The sequence below is a fragment of the Monodon monoceros genome, unplaced genomic scaffold (assembly GCF_005190385.1).
Source record: "Monodon monoceros isolate NGI ecotype Baffin Bay Population unplaced genomic scaffold, NGI_Narwhal_1 Super_Scaffold_18, whole genome shotgun sequence".
Classification (NCBI taxonomy): Eukaryota; Metazoa; Chordata; class Mammalia; order Artiodactyla; family Monodontidae; genus Monodon; species Monodon monoceros.
Window position 1 is genome coordinate 68,420,595 of NW_021703774.1, and position 18,830 is coordinate 68,439,424.

The 18,830-nt window shown below is 43.2% G+C and overlaps 1 protein-coding gene across 10 annotated transcripts in view; it reads left to right on the forward strand.

Moving 5' to 3' along the window:
- The first annotated feature begins 14,765 nt into the window (after positions 1-14,765).
- Positions 14,766-18,830, forward strand: part of ARHGEF11 (Rho guanine nucleotide exchange factor 11) — a 113,782-nt gene continuing 109,717 nt past the window's right edge. For 8 of the 10 annotated variants that reach the window (XM_029227430.1, XM_029227435.1, XM_029227432.1 and 5 more), the window contains exon 1: positions 14,767-16,202. In XM_029227430.1, the coding sequence (XP_029083263.1) occupies positions 16,171-16,202 (32 nt within the window). In that variant the 5' untranslated portion in view covers positions 14,767-16,170. Of the gene's footprint in view, positions 16,203-18,830 lie in introns of all 10 variants that reach the window. The other 2 variants (XM_029227433.1, XM_029227439.1) reach the window with 1 other exon arrangement.

Genomic DNA, 18,830 nt, shown 5'->3' on the forward strand with positions numbered 1-18,830 from the left:
GAGAGCAGCAGTTTGCCCTGTGACTTCACTTATTTGGTAAATCTAAGAATTGTTGATTTTGCATTTTGTTCAGATTTTACTTTTTTAAAATTTAAGATGGAATGTTAACTCTAAGCTCCTTACGTGCCAGACTGGAAACCAGAAATCAACCATCTTTTTTTCCCCCCTCATAAAACAAGAGTGAGAAGGGATATGGTGGGGAACACTTGAGGCAAGTGGGGAGATTTACAAGAGTGCTATGGAGAAGAGGGGAGGAGTTGATACCACTCAGAAATACACAGGATCACAGGAATTCGTGGTAAAAGACCATGAATTTGTACTAGTGTTAAATTCCATGGTTGGGCGACTCCCCACAGTCCTCAGCAGAACAGACGTAGGGTCAGAAAAGGGGGACAGATGTGCTGCTCTTGGGTTAAAGTTTACAAGAGAGCGATGCATTTGAGAGCGTCGATAAGTGAGTTATTGAAGTGATAGGTCATAGATCTAGGCCGATTAACTAGAGAAATTAGAGGACGGGTAGGGTAGGAAGTTGTAGCCAAGGATACTGAACTCAAAGTAAAGAAATCAGGTGATAATAAGGCCCATGATATGGCCATAAGAGTAAGTGGATGGTATAGAGCAAAAGTAAAAGGAGTTGAACATTAGAAGGTAAAGAGCTTGAACATTGGACAGTCATTTATTTTGACCCTGGAACTGTGCAAGATGATGGTAGCATCCACAAGTTACAGAAAGACTATGAGCAAGATTCCAGAATCTTAGATATGACCAGTTCCTTATATGTCAATTCCCTATATAACAAATAGGAGTAGATAGTCCTGTAGTTAGACGATAAGAGTCTCCAAGAGGATGGAAGACATGATCATCTCTTTGGGCTTCCATTTTCTCTTCTAGGAAAAAAAGGGGGAGGGATTAAATTGGGTCATCTCCAAGAAATTTCACAGCTCTAAAACTCTGTGAACCCCTGTCTAGAAGATGACAGCCTAGAGGTGGCTCCCCACCTCCCAGTACAGTACTCCCTGCCTTTGCTGTCCGCACTTTGCTGGGATTCCCGCATATCCATGCTCAGCTTTTCTGCACTCCTCAGTCATAACCAGGTGCTTCCCTGGCTCGTGGGCTGAGCTCTACTACCTAAACTCCATGGACTCGACCTGGGTGCTCCTTGCTGTCTGTGCTAACCTGGCTTACCTAGCTTGGTCCATCTGCTTAGCACATAAGTGGCTCTCTTTATTAACAGTCCATCTTTGTACCCATAGCCTCCATATCCCTCACTCACTCACCTCTGCTCAGATAACTGGTTCTTTGCTGACTCCTTTCTATAGAGCTAGGCATGCGGGGTCCCAGTTCCCTGATCAGGGATCAAACCCGTGCCCCCTGCAGTAGAAGCGCGGAGCCCTAACCACTGGACCGCCAGGGAATTCCCTTTTTATTGGGGGAGAGGGGTATTTGTTTTATTTATTTAGGCACCACCACCTTGAAGATTTGTAACACCATAAGGAAAGTTCGATGCTTCCAAGGGCTTCTCCCAGTACTACCTCTTATTTGATTAAAGTTGCCCCCTTCATCCAATGCCCATTTTACTCCAGTTAATTTCTGCTCCTCCATCTTCATTCATCTCAGAACTGAATTTTTGCCTGCCCCACACATTCATTCTGGGACTCCCATTTCCAGCTTCAGCCTTCAGCCTATCTCATGACACACCCCTCCAGCCTCTCACTTCTATCCTTCATGTTAACCCACTTTTCAGAAAAGGCCAGGTCTTTCCCCCTCTTGGAGTCTTTGCAGTCTTGGTGGAGAATCTCTCCAGTTTGACTGCTATGTGCTTACCAGCTGTGAGGATCAGTGAGGCATCAGAATAGTTTGGCAGCCATGCTGGGCTCTCCCTGAAGCTGCCATGCGCGCTTCTCAGAAACCACCAAGCAGGGAGCCCATCCTGCCAGCAGAGAGCTGCAGGCAGCAGCAGCTCCTTGTGACGTCCCTCTCAAAATGCAGGCGGGAAGGGTCATTATGTGTGCAGGTCCTTGTGCAGGACTCCCCAAAAGCTTCCAGTGAAACTCACTCAAGTATATAAAGAAGTGGTCATCAGAATATCTGTGTCTTAACCATCCCACTTTCCATACTGCTGCTAGAATTAAATACTGTATTTACCCTTTTCCTTCTCCACCAGATAATCTTGCTGGCTCCCTGCTGTCTTATATTAAAATAAAATCATTTTTTAAATATATTAGATTTTTAAATTATTAAATTACTACAGGCTATTGCTGAAAACTTGGAAAAAACAGAGAAGTATAAAGAAGAAGATATAAATCACCTGTGCGATATTCTGATTTATAATGACATATATTTGGTCTTTGTCCGGTTTCTGGAACAGAGCTCCTAAAACCCTTGGAATTTCCTAAGTGATGAGAGCAACAAATATGTATTTTGTTATGTTAATGAAGTGACTTTTGGACCACACTTAAGGATGGCTGCTGGTTGCCAGTGGACCCAACCATGTGACTAGAGGGTTGGAACTTTCAGTCTCCCCATTTAGCTCCCACTACCTCCAGGGAGAGGAGAGGGGCTGGAGATTGAGTTCAAGCATCAATGGCCAATGACTTAATCAATCATGCCTATGTAATAAAGCCTCCATAAAACCCTGAAAAGACAGGGTTTAAAGAGCTTCTGGGTTTGTGAACACATGGAGGTGTGGGGAGAGTGGCATTCAGAGAGCATGGAAGCTCCAAGGTCCTTCCCACACACCTTGCCCTCTACATCTCCTCCATCTGGCTGTTATCTAGTAAGTAACTTGTTTTCCTGAGTTCTGTGAGTTGCTCTAGCAGGTTAGTAGAACCCAAGGAGGGGGTCACGGGAACCTCTGACTTATAGCCAGTTGATCAGAAGCACAGGTGACAACCTGGACTTGCAATTTGCATCTAAAGTGGAGGGCAGTCTTGTGGGACTGAGCCCTTAACCTGTGGAATCTGATGCTATCTCCAGATAGATAGTATCAGAATTGAAATGAATTATGGGACACTCAGCTGGTGTCAGATAATTACTTGGTGTGTAGAACCCAACCACTCCCACTTCCCACTTTGGAATTGGGTGACAGAAAGATAACCTGTCATTCCATCTCCCAGAAATAATATTATTAATATTTTGGAGTGTTGCCTAACAGTCGTGTGTGTGTGTGTGTGTGTGTGTGTGTGTGTGTGTGTAGAAATATTTTTCTGTTTCTTGTTTTGTTTTACACAGTTAGGATACCTAATACTATTCCAGGATATAGCTGGGCTGTAACTCAATTAATTGTTTCATATCGTCAGGCATTTTTCCAACTGTTCCTTGCTATAAACAATGCTGCTGCCATGAACATCCTTGAGGAATTACTGGATCAAAAGATATGAGCAATACAATGGAATATTATTCAGTCATTAAAAAGAGGGAAATCCTGCCATTTGCGACAACATGGATGAAACTCGAGGGCATTATGTTAAGTGAAATAAGTCAGACAGAGAAAGACAAAAACTGTATGATTCCACTTACATATGGAATCTAAAAACACTGAACTCATAGACACAGAGAGTAGAATGGTGGTTACCAGGGGCTGGGGGGTGGGGGAAATGGGTAGATGTTGATCAAAGGGTACAAACTTTCAGATATAAGATAAATAAGTTCCAAGGATCTAATGTATAGCATGGTGATATAGTTAACAATAGTGTATTGTATACTTGACAATGCTACAATAGTAGAACTTTTATGTTCTCACCATAACAACAACAACAACGAAATGGTAATTATGTGAGGTAAAGGTGTATTAACTGACCTTGTTGTGGTAAACATTTCACTCTATATACGTGTATCAAATCATCACATTGTACACAGGGTTATATGTAAATTATACCTCAATAACTTTGAGGAAAAAAGATATGTCCACTTTAAGGCTTTTTATTCATTCTACCAAATTGTCCCCCAAAAAGTTAAAATTAATTTTTACTTCACTCACTCAATATGAGTTTTTATTTCATGGAATCCTTCCTGCCCACAATAGATAATTTCATCTTTCTAATGCTTTGCCAATTTGATATTTATAGGTAAACAGACTTATTTTATTTGTGTTTTGTTTTGTTCGTTTGGTTTTGGGGGGTGGCCTCATCATGGCATGTGGGATCTTATTTCCCCGACCAGGGATTGAACCCGTGCCCCCTGCAGTAGAAGCACGGAGTCCTAACCACTGGACTGCCAGGGAATTCCCATAATCTTATTTTAATTTATACCCCTTACTAGGAGTTGTACATTTTTTCATGTGCTTATAGGTCTATTCTATCTCACCTAAACCCAATAGCCCAATCTTGCAGCCTTCTTCCGCTGCACCCATCCACCTCACCAACCTCACTTCTCATGACTTCCCACCAATCTATAGCCCACACTAGCCAAGCTCATCTGATTGCACTCTTCATACATATGACTAGCTAACATGTGATAATCACCTGCTACGTGTTAGGCAATGCAGAGTGCTTTGCAGTATTAACTCATTTAAATCTCATAACAACCTTATAAGGAAGGTATTATTATTATACACATTTTAAAATGTGTATAATAAGCCATAAATAAATTAATTAACATTCCCTAGGCCACACAGCCTGAATCTTGAATCTTGGAGGATCCAAAATTCAAAGCCAGAGAGTTGGCTCAAGAGCCCATAACAGGCTGAAAATCCTCCCTTCTAAAATGGTAGCATGGGGCTTCCCTGGTGGCGCAGTGGTTGAGAGTCCGCCTGCCGATGCAGGTGACATGGGTTCATGCCCCGGTGCAGGAAGATCCCACATGCCACAGAACGGCTGGGCCCGTGAGCCATGGCCACTGAGCCTGCGCGTCCGGAGCCTGTGCTCCGCAACGGGAGAGGCCACAACAGTGAGAGGCCCGCGTACTGCCAAAAAAAAAAAAAAAAATGGTAGCATGACAAGCCTTCCTTTAAAATTTAATTCCACCAATGAGAAAATTTTTCAAATTTTAAGTATAGAGTCGGGGTTTAAGTTTGAAAATAAAAGGCAAGCCAGAATTTCCGCATCCGGCTAAGAAAGTATAATAGGGACTGAATTCCATTGTTTCAACTGAAACAACTAAAAAAATAGACAAAATATACAAAACAACAGTTCTCAAGACACTGGCGACCAGGCAATGCAGGATAGTGATTCCTGGGAAATGGGAAACAAATGAGGTGAGTCCTTTAGTTAGTTGCTCCAGCTTACTTCCCGGACAAAGTTTCCAGGCCAATGCACAGGGAGGGGGAGCCCAGGTGGAGTGCAGTAGTGCCCCAGAGCTGAGGAGACAAAGCTGAGAGTCCTGGAGGGCAAGGTGGCTAGAGGCCAGAGGCCAGAATATCAGAAGGAGAATGCTGCACAAAGAGAGGACTCCAGAGAGCTGCACTGGGCCCCCCCTAAGTATTCAGCTGAGTTTAGATCAGTGCATGTGTGGGAGGATAATATCCTAGATTGAAGACAGAACTACTTGAAAGGATTAGAAAGAGGAATCCTTGAAACTCACACAAGGCCAGGAAAGGTGCCTGTTCCTACCAGCCAGAGTGAAAGATCTCATAGTTCCTAGGCCGTCGTACAGAGTACACAGAAGACCTAACCTCAGTAGCTGTGGATAGGGGGAGGGAATCAACTTTAGACTAAATACTGTCCTTGTTCCACCTAACAAAGCTTAAATGCAAGACCTGAAAGGGTTAAACTGCTTCCAAGAAGCTTAAATGTGTTCTATAACAAAATTTAAGAATATATATAGGAATACAAAAATATCCAGCACCCAATTAAAAATTACCAGGCATGCAAAGAAGTAGGACATTAAGGCCCATAATGAGGAAAAATATCAATCAACTGAACCTGACCCGGAAATGACGCATATGATAGAATTAACACACAAAAATAGTTATTATGACTGCATCTCATATTTCAAGGAGCTAGAAGAAAGACTGGGCATATTAAGTGTAGGTATATGAGGAATTTTAAAAAGAATGTAACTGAACTTCTTGCAAAAAAAACTACAATGTTTGAGATGAAAAATACACTGTATATGATTAACAGTAAATTAGACATAGCAGAAAGAAAGATTAATGGATTTGTAGAATAGCACTAGAAACCATCCAAAATGAAACATGAAAAGAAAAAAGACAGAGTATCAGTGAGCTGTGAGACATCTCAGTGGCCTAATATACAGTCTCCAAAGGAGAAGAAAGAGATGGGGAACAGACAAGAATATCTGAAGAAATAATTAATCAATAGATTTCCAAAGTTAACTAAAACCATAACCCACATATCTAAGAAGCTCAATGAACTCCAAGCACAAGAAAGTAGAAAATAATTACACCAAGCACATCACCTACACCAGCAACAAGAAATGTTAAAGGAAGTGTTTCAGACAGAAGGAATGATACCAGATAAAATTTCAATTTACACAAAGGAATGAAGAGCACCAGAAATTGTCACTATGTAGATAAATACAAAAACTTCCATTTTTATTATTTAAATAAGTTTAAAAGACAATTCACTGTTTTACAACATATTACAGGATTTACAACACATGTAGAAGTAAAGTGTATGTATGCTAACAATAGCATAAAACCTGGGAGATTACTATATGTGAGGTGGTATAATATCATTTGAAGTTAGTCAACGATAAAAATTAAGAATTATACTATAATAGCACAACAAAAAGTTATAGTTAATAAGCCAGTAAGAGAGATAAAAAGAAATCATAAATATACACCTGTACATCATAAGGAACTAGAAAACAAAGAGCAAACTAAACACAAAGCTAGCAAAAGGAAAGAAAAAACAAAAGAGTGGCAATAAATAAAACAGAGAATTTGAAAAAGTCAATGAAACTGTCTTAGTCAATTTGGGCTGCTATAAAAATTACCATAGACTAGCTTAAACAACAACAAAAAAAAATTTTTTTAAGGAATTCCTTTATTTTTATTATTTATTTATTTATTTATTTATTTTTGGCTGTGTTGGGTCTTTGTTTCTTTGCAAGGGTTTTCTCTAGTTGCAGCAAGCGGGGGCCACTCTTCATCGCGGTGCGCGGGCCTCTCACTATCGCGGCCTCTCTTGTGGAGCACAGGCTCCAGGCGCGAAGGCTCAGTAGTTGTGGCTCACGGGCCTAGTTGCTCCGCAGCATGTGGGATCTTTCCAGACCGGGGCTCGAACCCGTGTCCCCTGCATTGGCAGGCAGATTCTCAACCACTGCGCCAACAGGGAAGCCCAACAACAAAAATTTATTTCTAACAATTCCAGAGGCAAGAAATCCAAAATCAGGGTACCAGTATAGTCAGGTTCTGTGAGAGATCTCAAATCAATGATCTCAACTTCAACTGTAAGAAACTAGAAAAAGAAGAGCAAATGAAATCCAAAGTAAGCAGAAGAAAGGAAACAATAAAGATCAGAGCAGAAATCAATAAAACAATAGGGAAAAAAATCAATGAAACCGAAAAGCTGGTTATTTGAGAAGACTAATAAAATTTATACACCTGTACTCAGATTGGCTGGGAAAAAGAAGTTACAAATATCAGGAATAAGAAAGTAGACATCACGGGCTTCCCTGGTGGCGCAGTGGTTGAGAGTCCGCCTGCCTATGCAGGGGACGCGGGTTCGTGACCCAGTCCAGGAGGATCCCACATGCCACGGAGCGGCTGGGCCCGTGAGCCATGGCCGCAGAGCCTGCACGTCCGGAGCCTGTGCTCCGCAACGGGAGAGGCCACAACAGCGAGAGGCCCAAGTACTGCAAAAAAAAAAAAAAAAAGAAAAGAAAGCAGACATCACTACAGATTTTATACATCTTAAAAAGAAAATATAGGAATATTATTAACAACTTTATGCCCATATATTCAAAAACTTAGATGAAATGAATAAGTTCTTTACAAAACTGAGTCTATTAAAGCTCAGTCAAAAAAAATAGACAATCCAGATGGCCTTATACGTATTAAAAAGACTGAAGTTGTAACTTAAAACATTCCCACAAAGAAAATTCCAGGCCCAAATGGCTTCATTGGGGTATTCTATGAAACGTTTAAAGAAGAAATAATGTCACTTCCACATAAACTGTTCCAGAAAATTGAAGAGAAGGGAAACTCTTCCCAGTTTATTCCATGAAGTCATCATTCCTCAAAACCAGACAAAACATTACAAGGAAATAAAGCTACAGTCTAATATCTTTCATAAATATAGATGTAATAATTCTTAAAATTTTAGCAAATCAAATCAAACAATATATAAAATCATAACCAGGTGGAGTCTATCCCAGAAATTCAAGGTTGGTTCAACACTGAAAACTCACCATATCAACAGAATACAGAAGAAAAACCATATGATCATCTCAGTCAATGCAGAAAAAGAATTTGATATAATACAACATGTATTCTTTTTTTTTTTTTTTTTTTGCGGTATGCGGGCCTCTCACTGTTGGGGCCTCTCCCGTTGCGGAGCACAGGCTCCGGACGCGCAGGCTCAGCGGCCATGGCTCACGGGCCCAGCCGCTCGGCGGCATGTGGGATCTTCCCGGACCGGGGCACGAACCCGTGTTTCCTGCATCAGCAGGCGGACTCTCAACCACTGCGTCACCAGGGAAGCCCGAACATGTATTCTTGATAAAAACTCTCAGCACACTAGGAATACAAGGGAATATTGCATGATACTACTACACCAGCGGTGCTACACTAGGAATACAAGGGAACGTCCACAACCTGATAGCAGAGCATCTATGAAAAACCTACAGATAACATCATATATAATGGTGAAAAAAACAATGCTTTCCTCCTAAGATCAGAAACAAGACAGGGGGCTTCCCTGGTGGTGCAGTGGTTAAGAATCTGCCTGCCAATGCAGGGGACACAGGTTCAATCCCTGGTCCAGGAAGATCCCACATGCCGCAGAGCAACTAAGTCCGTGCACCACAACTACTGAGCCTGCACTCTAGAGTCCGCGAGCCACAACTACTGAAGCCTGAGTGCCACAACTACTGAAGCCTGTGTGCCTAGAGCCCATGCTCCGCAACAAGAGAAGCCACAGCAATGAGAAGCCCGTACACCGCAACGAAGAGCAGCCCCTGTTCACCACGACTAGAGAAAGCCCGCGCGCAGCAACGAAGACCCAACACAGCCATAAATAAATAAATAAGAAACAAGACAGGGATGCCTGCTCTTACTAGTGAGGTCAACATCACACTGGAGGGTTTAGCTAGCACAGTAAGACATGAAAAAGAAATAAAAGGAATGTATATAGGAAAGGAAGGAGTAAAATTGTCCTTATTCTGACAACATGATCATCTACATAGAAAATCTGATAAAACCTACAAAGTATCTACTAGAACTAATAAGTAAGATTGCAGGATATAGGATCAATACACAAAAATAACTGTGTTTCTATGAACTTACAATAAGCAATCAAAAATTGAAATTCAAAAAATGCCATATAGCAATAAATTGATATATTCAACAACATAGATGAATCTGAAAATAATTGTGCTGAGTAAAAGCCATATCTAAAGGAACACATACTCTATGATTTCATTTATATAAACTTCTAGAAAATGCAAACTAATCTTTAGGGAAAAAAGCAGATCAGCGATCGCCCAGGGACTAGGACGGGAGTGGGGGGGGGGTCCAGTTGGAAGCAGTGGGAGGGAAGAATTAGAAAGGAGCAAGACTAAGCTTTGAGATAATAAATATGTTCATTATCTTGATTTGTGGTGGTTGTTTCATGTGTGTCAAAACTTATCAAATTGTACATTTTAAATATGTGTAATTTATCGTATGTCAAAATTTTTAAAGGACATTTTTCAGTTTTTAAAGCAGGCTTTGGGCAGGTTTTGTTTTTTGCTTTTTGTTTTTTTAATCTTCCCCTTGGTAGCTCACCTTTTTTGTATCTCGCATTTGATCCTGGGTACTTTTTCCTATTGGGAGGAAAAAAATAACACACATAACACACCCAACTTCCGAAATATTAACCTTCAATCTAAAACTGGTTTTCTTTCACACATTTCCCTTTACAACTTACCTTGGCACCTTCCCTGTTGTTCAATTCGTCTGAGCTACTAGGGGTGTTGATGGGAGAGAGCTGGTTTCTAAGGTAACAACAGACAGGAAGTTACCACGCTTGGGAGGCTGGAGTGCACACCTGAGGGGTGACACCATAGACAACGCAGACCTCCCCTCAGTGGGAATTAAGGTGAGAAGTCCCTTCTCCACTGAATGCCTTGAGATCCTCAAAAGTGATGAGGGAGCAAATTTCTGGGGGTGATATCTCAAGGGACACTGAGAAGGGAGACAAAGACGTGAGAGCACTAAGATAAAATTTGCTGTTCACTGCATCGTGGGAAAAATGACTCTCTGGAGAGCTGAGGAGTTAAACCGCTGACCTCTACTACCAGCTCCACCCTCCCCAGCTTCTCCTCAATAAGCCCTGCACCTCTTCTTTCTGATAAGCTTTTGTCTGTGCGTTGTTCTTTGTTTTGGTTTGGTTTTGGTTTTTGGGGTTTGTTTTTTTTTTCACCAGTGCCTGTAACATACAGCCAGTACAGTTGACAGTTAAGCATAGACTCTGGGGCCAAACTGCCTGTGTCCCCAGCTCTGTGACCCTGAGCAAGCTACTTTAGCTCTCTGAGCCTCTGTTTCCCATCTGAAAATGAGGATAATAACCACCTCAAAAGGTTGCTGAGACGATCTAGTGGTTAATACTCATAGTTTGTTTAGAACAGTATTTACATAGTAAGCACTATGTATGTTTTGGGTATTATTATTTGATATTTCTTCATATTAAAATTTTATTGGGAACTCAACAGGTTGAATGATCAGAATGTTCTGAGTGACAATGAAATGATATCTGTAATAGAGGTTTAATATTGGTTATTCTGGCTACCCAGAAGTATTCTAGAGAAATCTAAATCAGCTAAAACATAAACCATAACATTTTCTCACCCTTAGGACTAAACAATATCTTAATTAAGCAAGCCTCTCCGCATCATTTTTCCAACTGATAAAGGTTGAAGAGGGATAAAGGTCTTCAATAAACAGTAGCACTGTCCCTCCATTGGTGATTTTATTTGCTAGGCCTGTCTCCTAACAGCATCCCAGAAGCAGAATGACTGAAACCTGGAGTCCGTCTTTCTAGACTTTACTCCTGGTTTGGGCTGAGGCTGTCTCTGCATGAAAAAGTTGCTTCTCTAGAACTCACACTGGGAACCATTCAACTTTCTCCATCACAGCTCTCCCTCAGCTATGCAATTAAGTATTAAGTTTCTAGACTCCCTCTCAACACACACACACACACACACACACACACACACACAAAAGTTTTTTCCTTTGCTTCTCTCACCTAAAAATGAGGAGGTATGAACTCAAGCCTAAATGTATCAAACTAATGGGATTTCATGCAAATTACCTAAAACTTCTCTGTGCCATAGTTTCCTTAAGTGTAAATAAATTTAACCTAACAACTAATGAACATAACAATGAATGCCCTACCTATCCCACAGGATGTTGGGCAGAGAGGGTTCATTTATTAATAGAGCTCTTGGAAAAAAGGTAAAAGGACTCTGTCGATTCAAGATATCACTTCTTAACGTTTATCCTGATTTTCCTGCCCAACAATCTGTAGTTTACAGAGCCCATGCTTGACCTTACTTAATCCTTACAACCTGCAAACAGCAGGTCACAAAGCTAGAAAGGAATACAGCCCCAAACAATCTCTGTTCTTTGGATCCGTAGTCTAGTGCTCTTTTCATTAACCAACAGCTGCTTCCAGATTCCTACAACCTAGTCTGTCTTGGGTACAATCTAATATATTTTTTTCCCTGAACTGAGACTGCAGTTCACTTAAATGACCAGCTAACTTCAGGGAGTTCTATCCTGCTAAGGCCCCCCCCCCCCCCATCCCCACAGTCTTCAAAGTGGAGTATACAAAGAGATACACTGCTCTGCAAGAGGAAAATATTTAAGTGCATTCACAATAGTATTTAACAATAGTAAAAATAACTATTTAAGCTTTATATTTTTATTATTATTTATCTTTAATATACGGTGTGAGGCCTGACCTAGCACTCTCACCGGGTCACTACTTCAGAGGTCATCTGTCACGTGCAGTATGTGAGATGTTTCCAGGAACCCGCAGTAATGCCACACACAGTTCAGACATTCAGTTTATAATGTATGCCATCCACTGGATGAAAATAAGCCTCTTAATTGCTACAAACTTTACAATTTTTAGTAAAGACAGGGAAAATGACCATGAAAATTCTTGTTCTGCTGAGATTCATTGGTTATCTCCTGGGAGAGGCCTAAAAAGAGATATAGAACAAAGCAGGGATACACATTTTTATTTTACAAAGTTTTATCAAAAGTGGCTGGCAAGAGTATACTATCTAGCACTTATTTTCAAAAACAAAAAACAACAAAAATCCACTTAATCTGTCCCTCCAAGGTGAAGATGACAGTCTATTAATTAGTGGGAAAGTTACTGCTTTTCTAAAGAAACTCATGCTTATTGAGAAAGCATTTGGAAAATGCCTGGCTGAAATGGTTCCAAAACTGTTACTTTAAAATTTATTTTTGGGTGGCACTGCATGGCTTGCAGGATCCTAGTTCCCTGACCAGGGATCAAACCCGCACCCCCTGCATTGGAAGCTGGGAGTCTTAACCACTGGACTGCCAGGGAAGTCCCTGTTATTTTTTTAATCACCAAAAACAGTGTATTTCACCTGTAAAACTTTTGTCTGCACACTTGAAAACTAAGAAACAAAAATTTTAAATCTGTTTAAAAAATCTAAACGATACTTCCAAGGGGCTTCGGACCCATTTGTTAAAAATATAAAATGTAAAACCTTCCAGTCACTCAAGAGGACTGATTGACTTAAGCTGTAAATTTACTAGTTGAATTTCAATTAAAAGCCTTTGCCTCGTGGTGAATGGGATAGGAAGATGAGTTATCATAATTTAATAAATGCAATCAAGAATGCACTCCTTCTGCTTGACTCTACCTCTTTGACAAGCATCTTTTCCAGTCATGACAGCCATTAACTTCCACTAAAAAGTACGATTTTAAAATGCACTTCATCTTTATTTTGATCTTTTAATATTTCTACTCTAGAGCAAGATTTATAACATATGTAATAAAATACATGTAAATAATTGTTTAAAAATATTACATAGATTAAGAAAGCATGATAAGAAAAATGTTTGGTGACCACTGGTCTATCACCATAGAACAAGTGTCCACATTTGGGAACATCATTTTTGCAGGTAGTATAGGAAGGGAATAAGCAACAAAGTCAGTAGAAATTTGAACTGTGGTGCCTCAGATTCCGGGCAGACCACCTGTCTTTGGGGATTCTGGCCTAGGGGTTGGTGGAGATGAAGTGAAGTTCTTTTATTTACCAACTTGTACCTGGGATAATTCAGAGGAAGTTTCTAGTTCATTCTGGGTCCTCAGCGGATGCTTGTTAGTTTCTTTTTCCTCTTGCTGTTTGCAAATTCATCACTTCTAACACTGCTGGGGTCACTCAGATCCCTCTTTACTGCTTATGGATGTGTGTGGGTAAATACACATATACGTGTATTTTCCCCCAGAACAATCAAGGTGGTGTGGAAGGGAGAGAACATATGCAAACACACCACCTCCGCAGGGTATTTTACAATAGCATTTACCCAGGCAAGAAGACAAAGTTCACTCCCCAGTCCTAATGAAAAAATTTCCTTTTTGTCTTAATTATTTTTAACCATAACGCTGGGGACCTTCTGACTAATGTCATGCTACTTGGAAAGATTTAGAAACCGTGAATCTTTGAGAGGGGGTTATGAAAATAGAACTGTCCTTGAAAGGATTTTCCATCGAGTTCAAAAACACTTTACCCAGCCTGGTATTAAGATGCCCAAACAACCGGAGCGGGAAGAGCAGAAGGGTCTCTTCCCGCAGTGTCGGTGGGTGTTAGAAGTGAGGAGGACCACCGAAACGGGAGGAAAAGGTTAAAAGAGCTCCTGGCACCCAGGCAGGGGGCCGCGACAAATTTTTGAAAAATAAGATGAGAAAAGAGGTGGAGGTAGTGTGAGCAGAGGCGGTGGGAGAGCAGGCGTTAACGATGGTGAACGCAAAAACCAGTCCACGTGGGGAGGGGGCCTAGGAGCGCCGGGCACCGCAGCAGGGTGGGAAGAGGGGGAAGAAACAAAGGTCAGGTCTTGAGCTCAGGGCAGTAAAAGGGGGAAAAGCACCTAAGGGAAAGCAGCGAGAAGGCGGCCGGGGTGGTGACGGCGGCGGAGGCGGCGCCGTGTGACTCGCGGGGTCCGGGCCGGGGTCGCCGGCGAGCCAGGCCGGGAAAAGCCAGGGATCCGGCTAAGCTCGGGATCGGCTAGGCCGCACCGAGGGGCAGGGCCAGCGACTGTGGGGCCGCGGAGGGGACCCGCCGAGAACCGGCGGCGAGGGGTCGCGTCGGGGTAGAGCGCACACGGAGACCTAGCGAGGTGCCGGGGGGCGGGAGCCGCGGCCTCAACACTCAGGGAAGGGAAGGGCGGTCGGCTTCCCGCCCCCGCCCCTAGCCGCGGCGTGAGGGGAAAGGCCGGCGGGCAGCGCTGGGAGGAGGAGCCTGCGGCCCCGCCCCCGCCGGAGCGAGGGAAGGAGAAAGGCTCGCGGGGAAGGAGGAGGGAGGGCAGCGCGGGGAGGGGGCGGCCGGCCGGGCCTGCGCCCGAGCGAGCGGCGAGCCGGGGGGGAAGGGGCCCGGAAGGAGGCGAGCGCGGCCGCGACGCCGGGAGCCGGACGCCTGCCCGTGCCGGCCTGCCGCCGCCGCCGCCGCCGCCTTCCCTGCCTGCGCCCGAGCCCGGAGTCCCGCCGCCGTCGAGACCGGAGCGCGGCGGTCGGGCGTGGGGCGAGCGGGCGAGCGGGGCCGGGAGCCGGAGGCCGCCGGCGGTCCTGCGCCAGGCGCGGTGGGCTTCTGCCTGCGGGATTAGGCGAGGGGCGGAAAGGGAGGAAAAAGAGAGGCCGAGCGAGAGAAGCCAGGCGATCGGATTGTCCAGGGGGCTGGTGTGGAGGAATATCCCACCTCGAACTCAAATCCACAATAATAATCCAAACTATTAATAATAAGGGAGCAGTTTTTCTGGCCAGGCGAGAGGGAGAACAGGGGGAACGGGAAGAAGCGAAATCTCCGTTTCATGGAGGCTGAGGCAAGAGAAAATTTCGGATCCTGGATGTGGAGGAGCAAAACAGAACTAACTCAGGAAATTGTCTTTCAGAAAAAGGCCGAACCTAGGCTGGGAGTCAGGCTGGGGTAGGTGGAGAAACCTGCAAGTTTAAAGGAAAAAGAAAAGGAGAATATTTTCAGAGATTTTTCTCTGGTTTGTGGTATTGCTACCATTTTAAAGGTAAAAAGCATTGCATTTCAGGTGTTCTTTGATTTTTTTTTTTTTTGGTGCGATTGGCTCATTTAAGAATTTCAAAACCTTTCATATAAAAGCTTTTTTTTTAAGGAAATTCATAATTTTGGTTCCCAGGGTTGCACTGGACTAGGAAGGAGTGCTGTTGTGTACATACTAGTGTATGGTTTTATTTATTTTTTTACTGTGCAAATCAGCTGGAAGATTTTTTCCAGGTGTCAATTTGGATTTTTTTTTTTTTTTTTTTTTTGGTCCCTCAGTATATTTGTTGTCGTTTTAAGCATTGGAGACCAGAGCATTATTTTTTTCCCCCTTTGGAGCTTGAGGCTGTCTTGCCAACAGAAGGACAGCTAGGAAAACTAGATTAAAAGGATGGTTTTTATCTATATTTTGCAGTTAAGATTGATATTTTGAAGGCACATTCTTTCTGTGATTTTTTTTTTTTTTTTAAGCCCATAGCGCTAACCTTGAAGAGATTTGTGGTTGGGTTTTTGGTTTCTAAGAAGGTCATAGTTTTTTCTCTTCTTCTTGCGGGTTTTTTCTGTTTTTTTTTTTAAGGGGGGGAGGGGAAAAGGGGGCTAAGAAAGGAGACCATGTTAACTGGTAGAAGTAGAATGGAGCTTCAGTTACCAGGGTCCTGAGAGCTGGAAGAAAAAGGATTCTGTCTTCAAGTTGGGAGGCCATCCTCTCACCTTTCTTAAAAATTGCAAGCGATTCAGTCCTGATCAAGACATCAAAACTACAGGATTCTGGAACTGTGGAGACACTGAGAAATCATGAGTGTAAGGTTACCCCAGAGTATAGACAGGTAAGTTTGCTAATAATGTGGTTTTTCAACACTTACTTAAGGAAGGACTGGGAGGGAAAGTGTTGCATTTTGATAAAGCGTTTCAAAAGAAGGGTCTCTGTTGGGCTGTGGGAATTGGTGGGGTCTCTGGGGACTCTCTGGGCATGTGTGTTTATGTTCCCTCTGTGTGTGTCCATGTTCAAAACATATCTCCTGATTCAGTGTTTTTTAAGTATAAACAGTAGGCAGTGACGCCAGAAGTGGGGAAAGAGGGGGAAATGCTTTCCAGCCGCCTTTGACTTTTGCCAGGCCAGAGGCTGAATTTGAGTCCCTAACTTGCCAGCCTAAGGGTGGGAGGCGGGCACAGGCCTGGTCACGTGAGACCCCAAGGGTGATTGGGACCGGCTTTAGGTGTCGGAGCTGCTGGGGGAAGGGCCCTGGCAGGGGCGTGGGCCTCCACCGGCTGGTTGCTGTGGAATGGTGGGGCTTGGTGATGGGGTGGATCCCATTTCTAGAATGAGGAGGATGTTCTTGGCCTGAATGATGGGACAGAAACAGCCTTTGCACCCATACAGGTCTGGATTTTTACCGGTGGTTGATAATGGCCCCTAAAATGCATAGGTCAGCCCTAGAATTTCTTCCTCTCCAAGCTTGGGGTTTAATTGAAATCTGCCAAACAGCTGATGCGCTAGGTTAAATCTTCCAAGCCGTTTTTAATAAGCTTGACTCTGCAAAATGGGCCTTCCCTCTGCCTAGAGCCCGAAGGAGTTGCTTTAGGCTCTTAGGCCTAATGGGCAGAGGCACTGGCCCTTAGAGTCGGAGCACAGGATGCCCTCCCCCACCCACCTCCCCCAAGAGTCTGCCCAGTCGCCCCATCACTGGTAACACTACAGTTTACAACTTTGTAAGGTGTCTGCCTTTTCCCTTCCTCTCCTGCTCAACCTTTTCTCCTTGAGAGTCTTTAGGGTAGTTTTGTGGGTGCTGGATGGATGGTTGGTTGGAGGACTGAACAAGCAAATGGAAGGACTGGGCCTGGAAAAAAAAATATATTGGAGAGATAGGGAAGAATATTTGCAAGGGAACAATTGTTTTCTCCCTGTCCAGTTAACCTTTGATAATCCATGCTGATAATAATTTCTTTTGGGCTGTGGATTGTGGCCTAAAATGATACAATCTCTCTCTCTCCCAAACACTAATCTCTGTATTGCCTCAGAGTCCCGTTTAGATTAGTTCAGCAGTCCCCAGATGGGGACCTGACTTGGCAGTGGAGAGAAGGCAGATAGCCACAAAGGACAGATAGTATATGTGGCTGCTTGAACCTCCATCCCTTCCCCTTTTTGTTGGCTTCTCTCTAGTTTGACTCTTGTAAAGGGAGAACTGAAGCGTGTGTCAAGGCAAGAAGTTGAAATGGTTACATGGCTGCCCTTCTCTTTTCATCCTCTTGGAATTTGGGAATTAGTGCACTTGCCTTTTTGAGATTTGGGGGTGAACTGTTTCTCTGAATTCAGAGATGTGAGCAGATGGAAACCCAGGTGTTGGGGGTACAAGAAAAAGGCAATGAAGGTTCCTGGGCTATAGTGTAAAATGCTCCTCTGGGAGTCTGCATACCCTCACAGTCTCTCAGGATTTGTATAGCATGGTTTTTCTGAGTGCTTTCATAGGAATGTATCTCATTTGAGCCTCCCAATATTTCCGTGAGGCAGACGAATCAGAGGTTATTATTCTCATTTTACAGAAGGGGTGATTGAGGCTCACAGGGGATACCTGGCTAGCCCAGTGCCATCTTCCCTGACTATTGGCAGAATCTGGACTCAGTCGCAGGTCTTCTGGTTCTGAACCCGAGGCTCTTTCTCTTGCCCCACCCTGTCTAAGTAGGTTTGTATACTGGTCCTGTGGAATAGGGGCGGGGGCCCCGTTTTATTCTTTCTGGCAGTAGGGTAAGATGCTTTTCAGAACCCCCTTGCACTTGGGATAATGGAGCTTCGCAGGGTGAGAGTGTTCCTCACCTCTGCCACTACCCCAATTCTCTTCCCCATTAAAGGATCAGTTCTGGGACTTGGGTCCCCTTCACGGTATCTCCAGTTGTATTGGATCGTACCCCTTTAGCAGTAGGTTCATTCTATGGGCTATTTTGACATCTCAGATTCAAGACCCTGTGGATTTTAAGTAATTTACAGTTTTACACAATTTTACACCATACTGGAGAGATTGAGTGGAGGGATTTCAGATTATAGAGTCAGGGATTCTCTTTTAGTTTATCAATTTGCTGTTTAGAGAGCGTAGTGTAAGGTGCTGTGCTCAGTGTTTCAAAAAATTTAAGTATGCAGTTCTTGCTTACAAAGATCGTGCAATCTACTTGAGGAACTAGGAAAGGTTTAAGACTCCTGAAGACCACATAAAAGCAACACTGGACTATAAGCTCTGTAAAGGTAGGAACTGTGTTTTGTTTGCTCAGTTATAGCCTGCACGCCTGGCTTAGTGCCTTGCATGGGGTGAGTGCTCACTAAATATTTGACAAACGAATATTGGATTGAGTGAACATGTCAGCCTGTATAAATTCATCCGTTTCAGATTTTTCAACATTCATGTGTTAATTTCAAGTGTGGTCAAAGTAAGGTCAATTAGAGAAGGCTTCCTAGGTGATGCGTG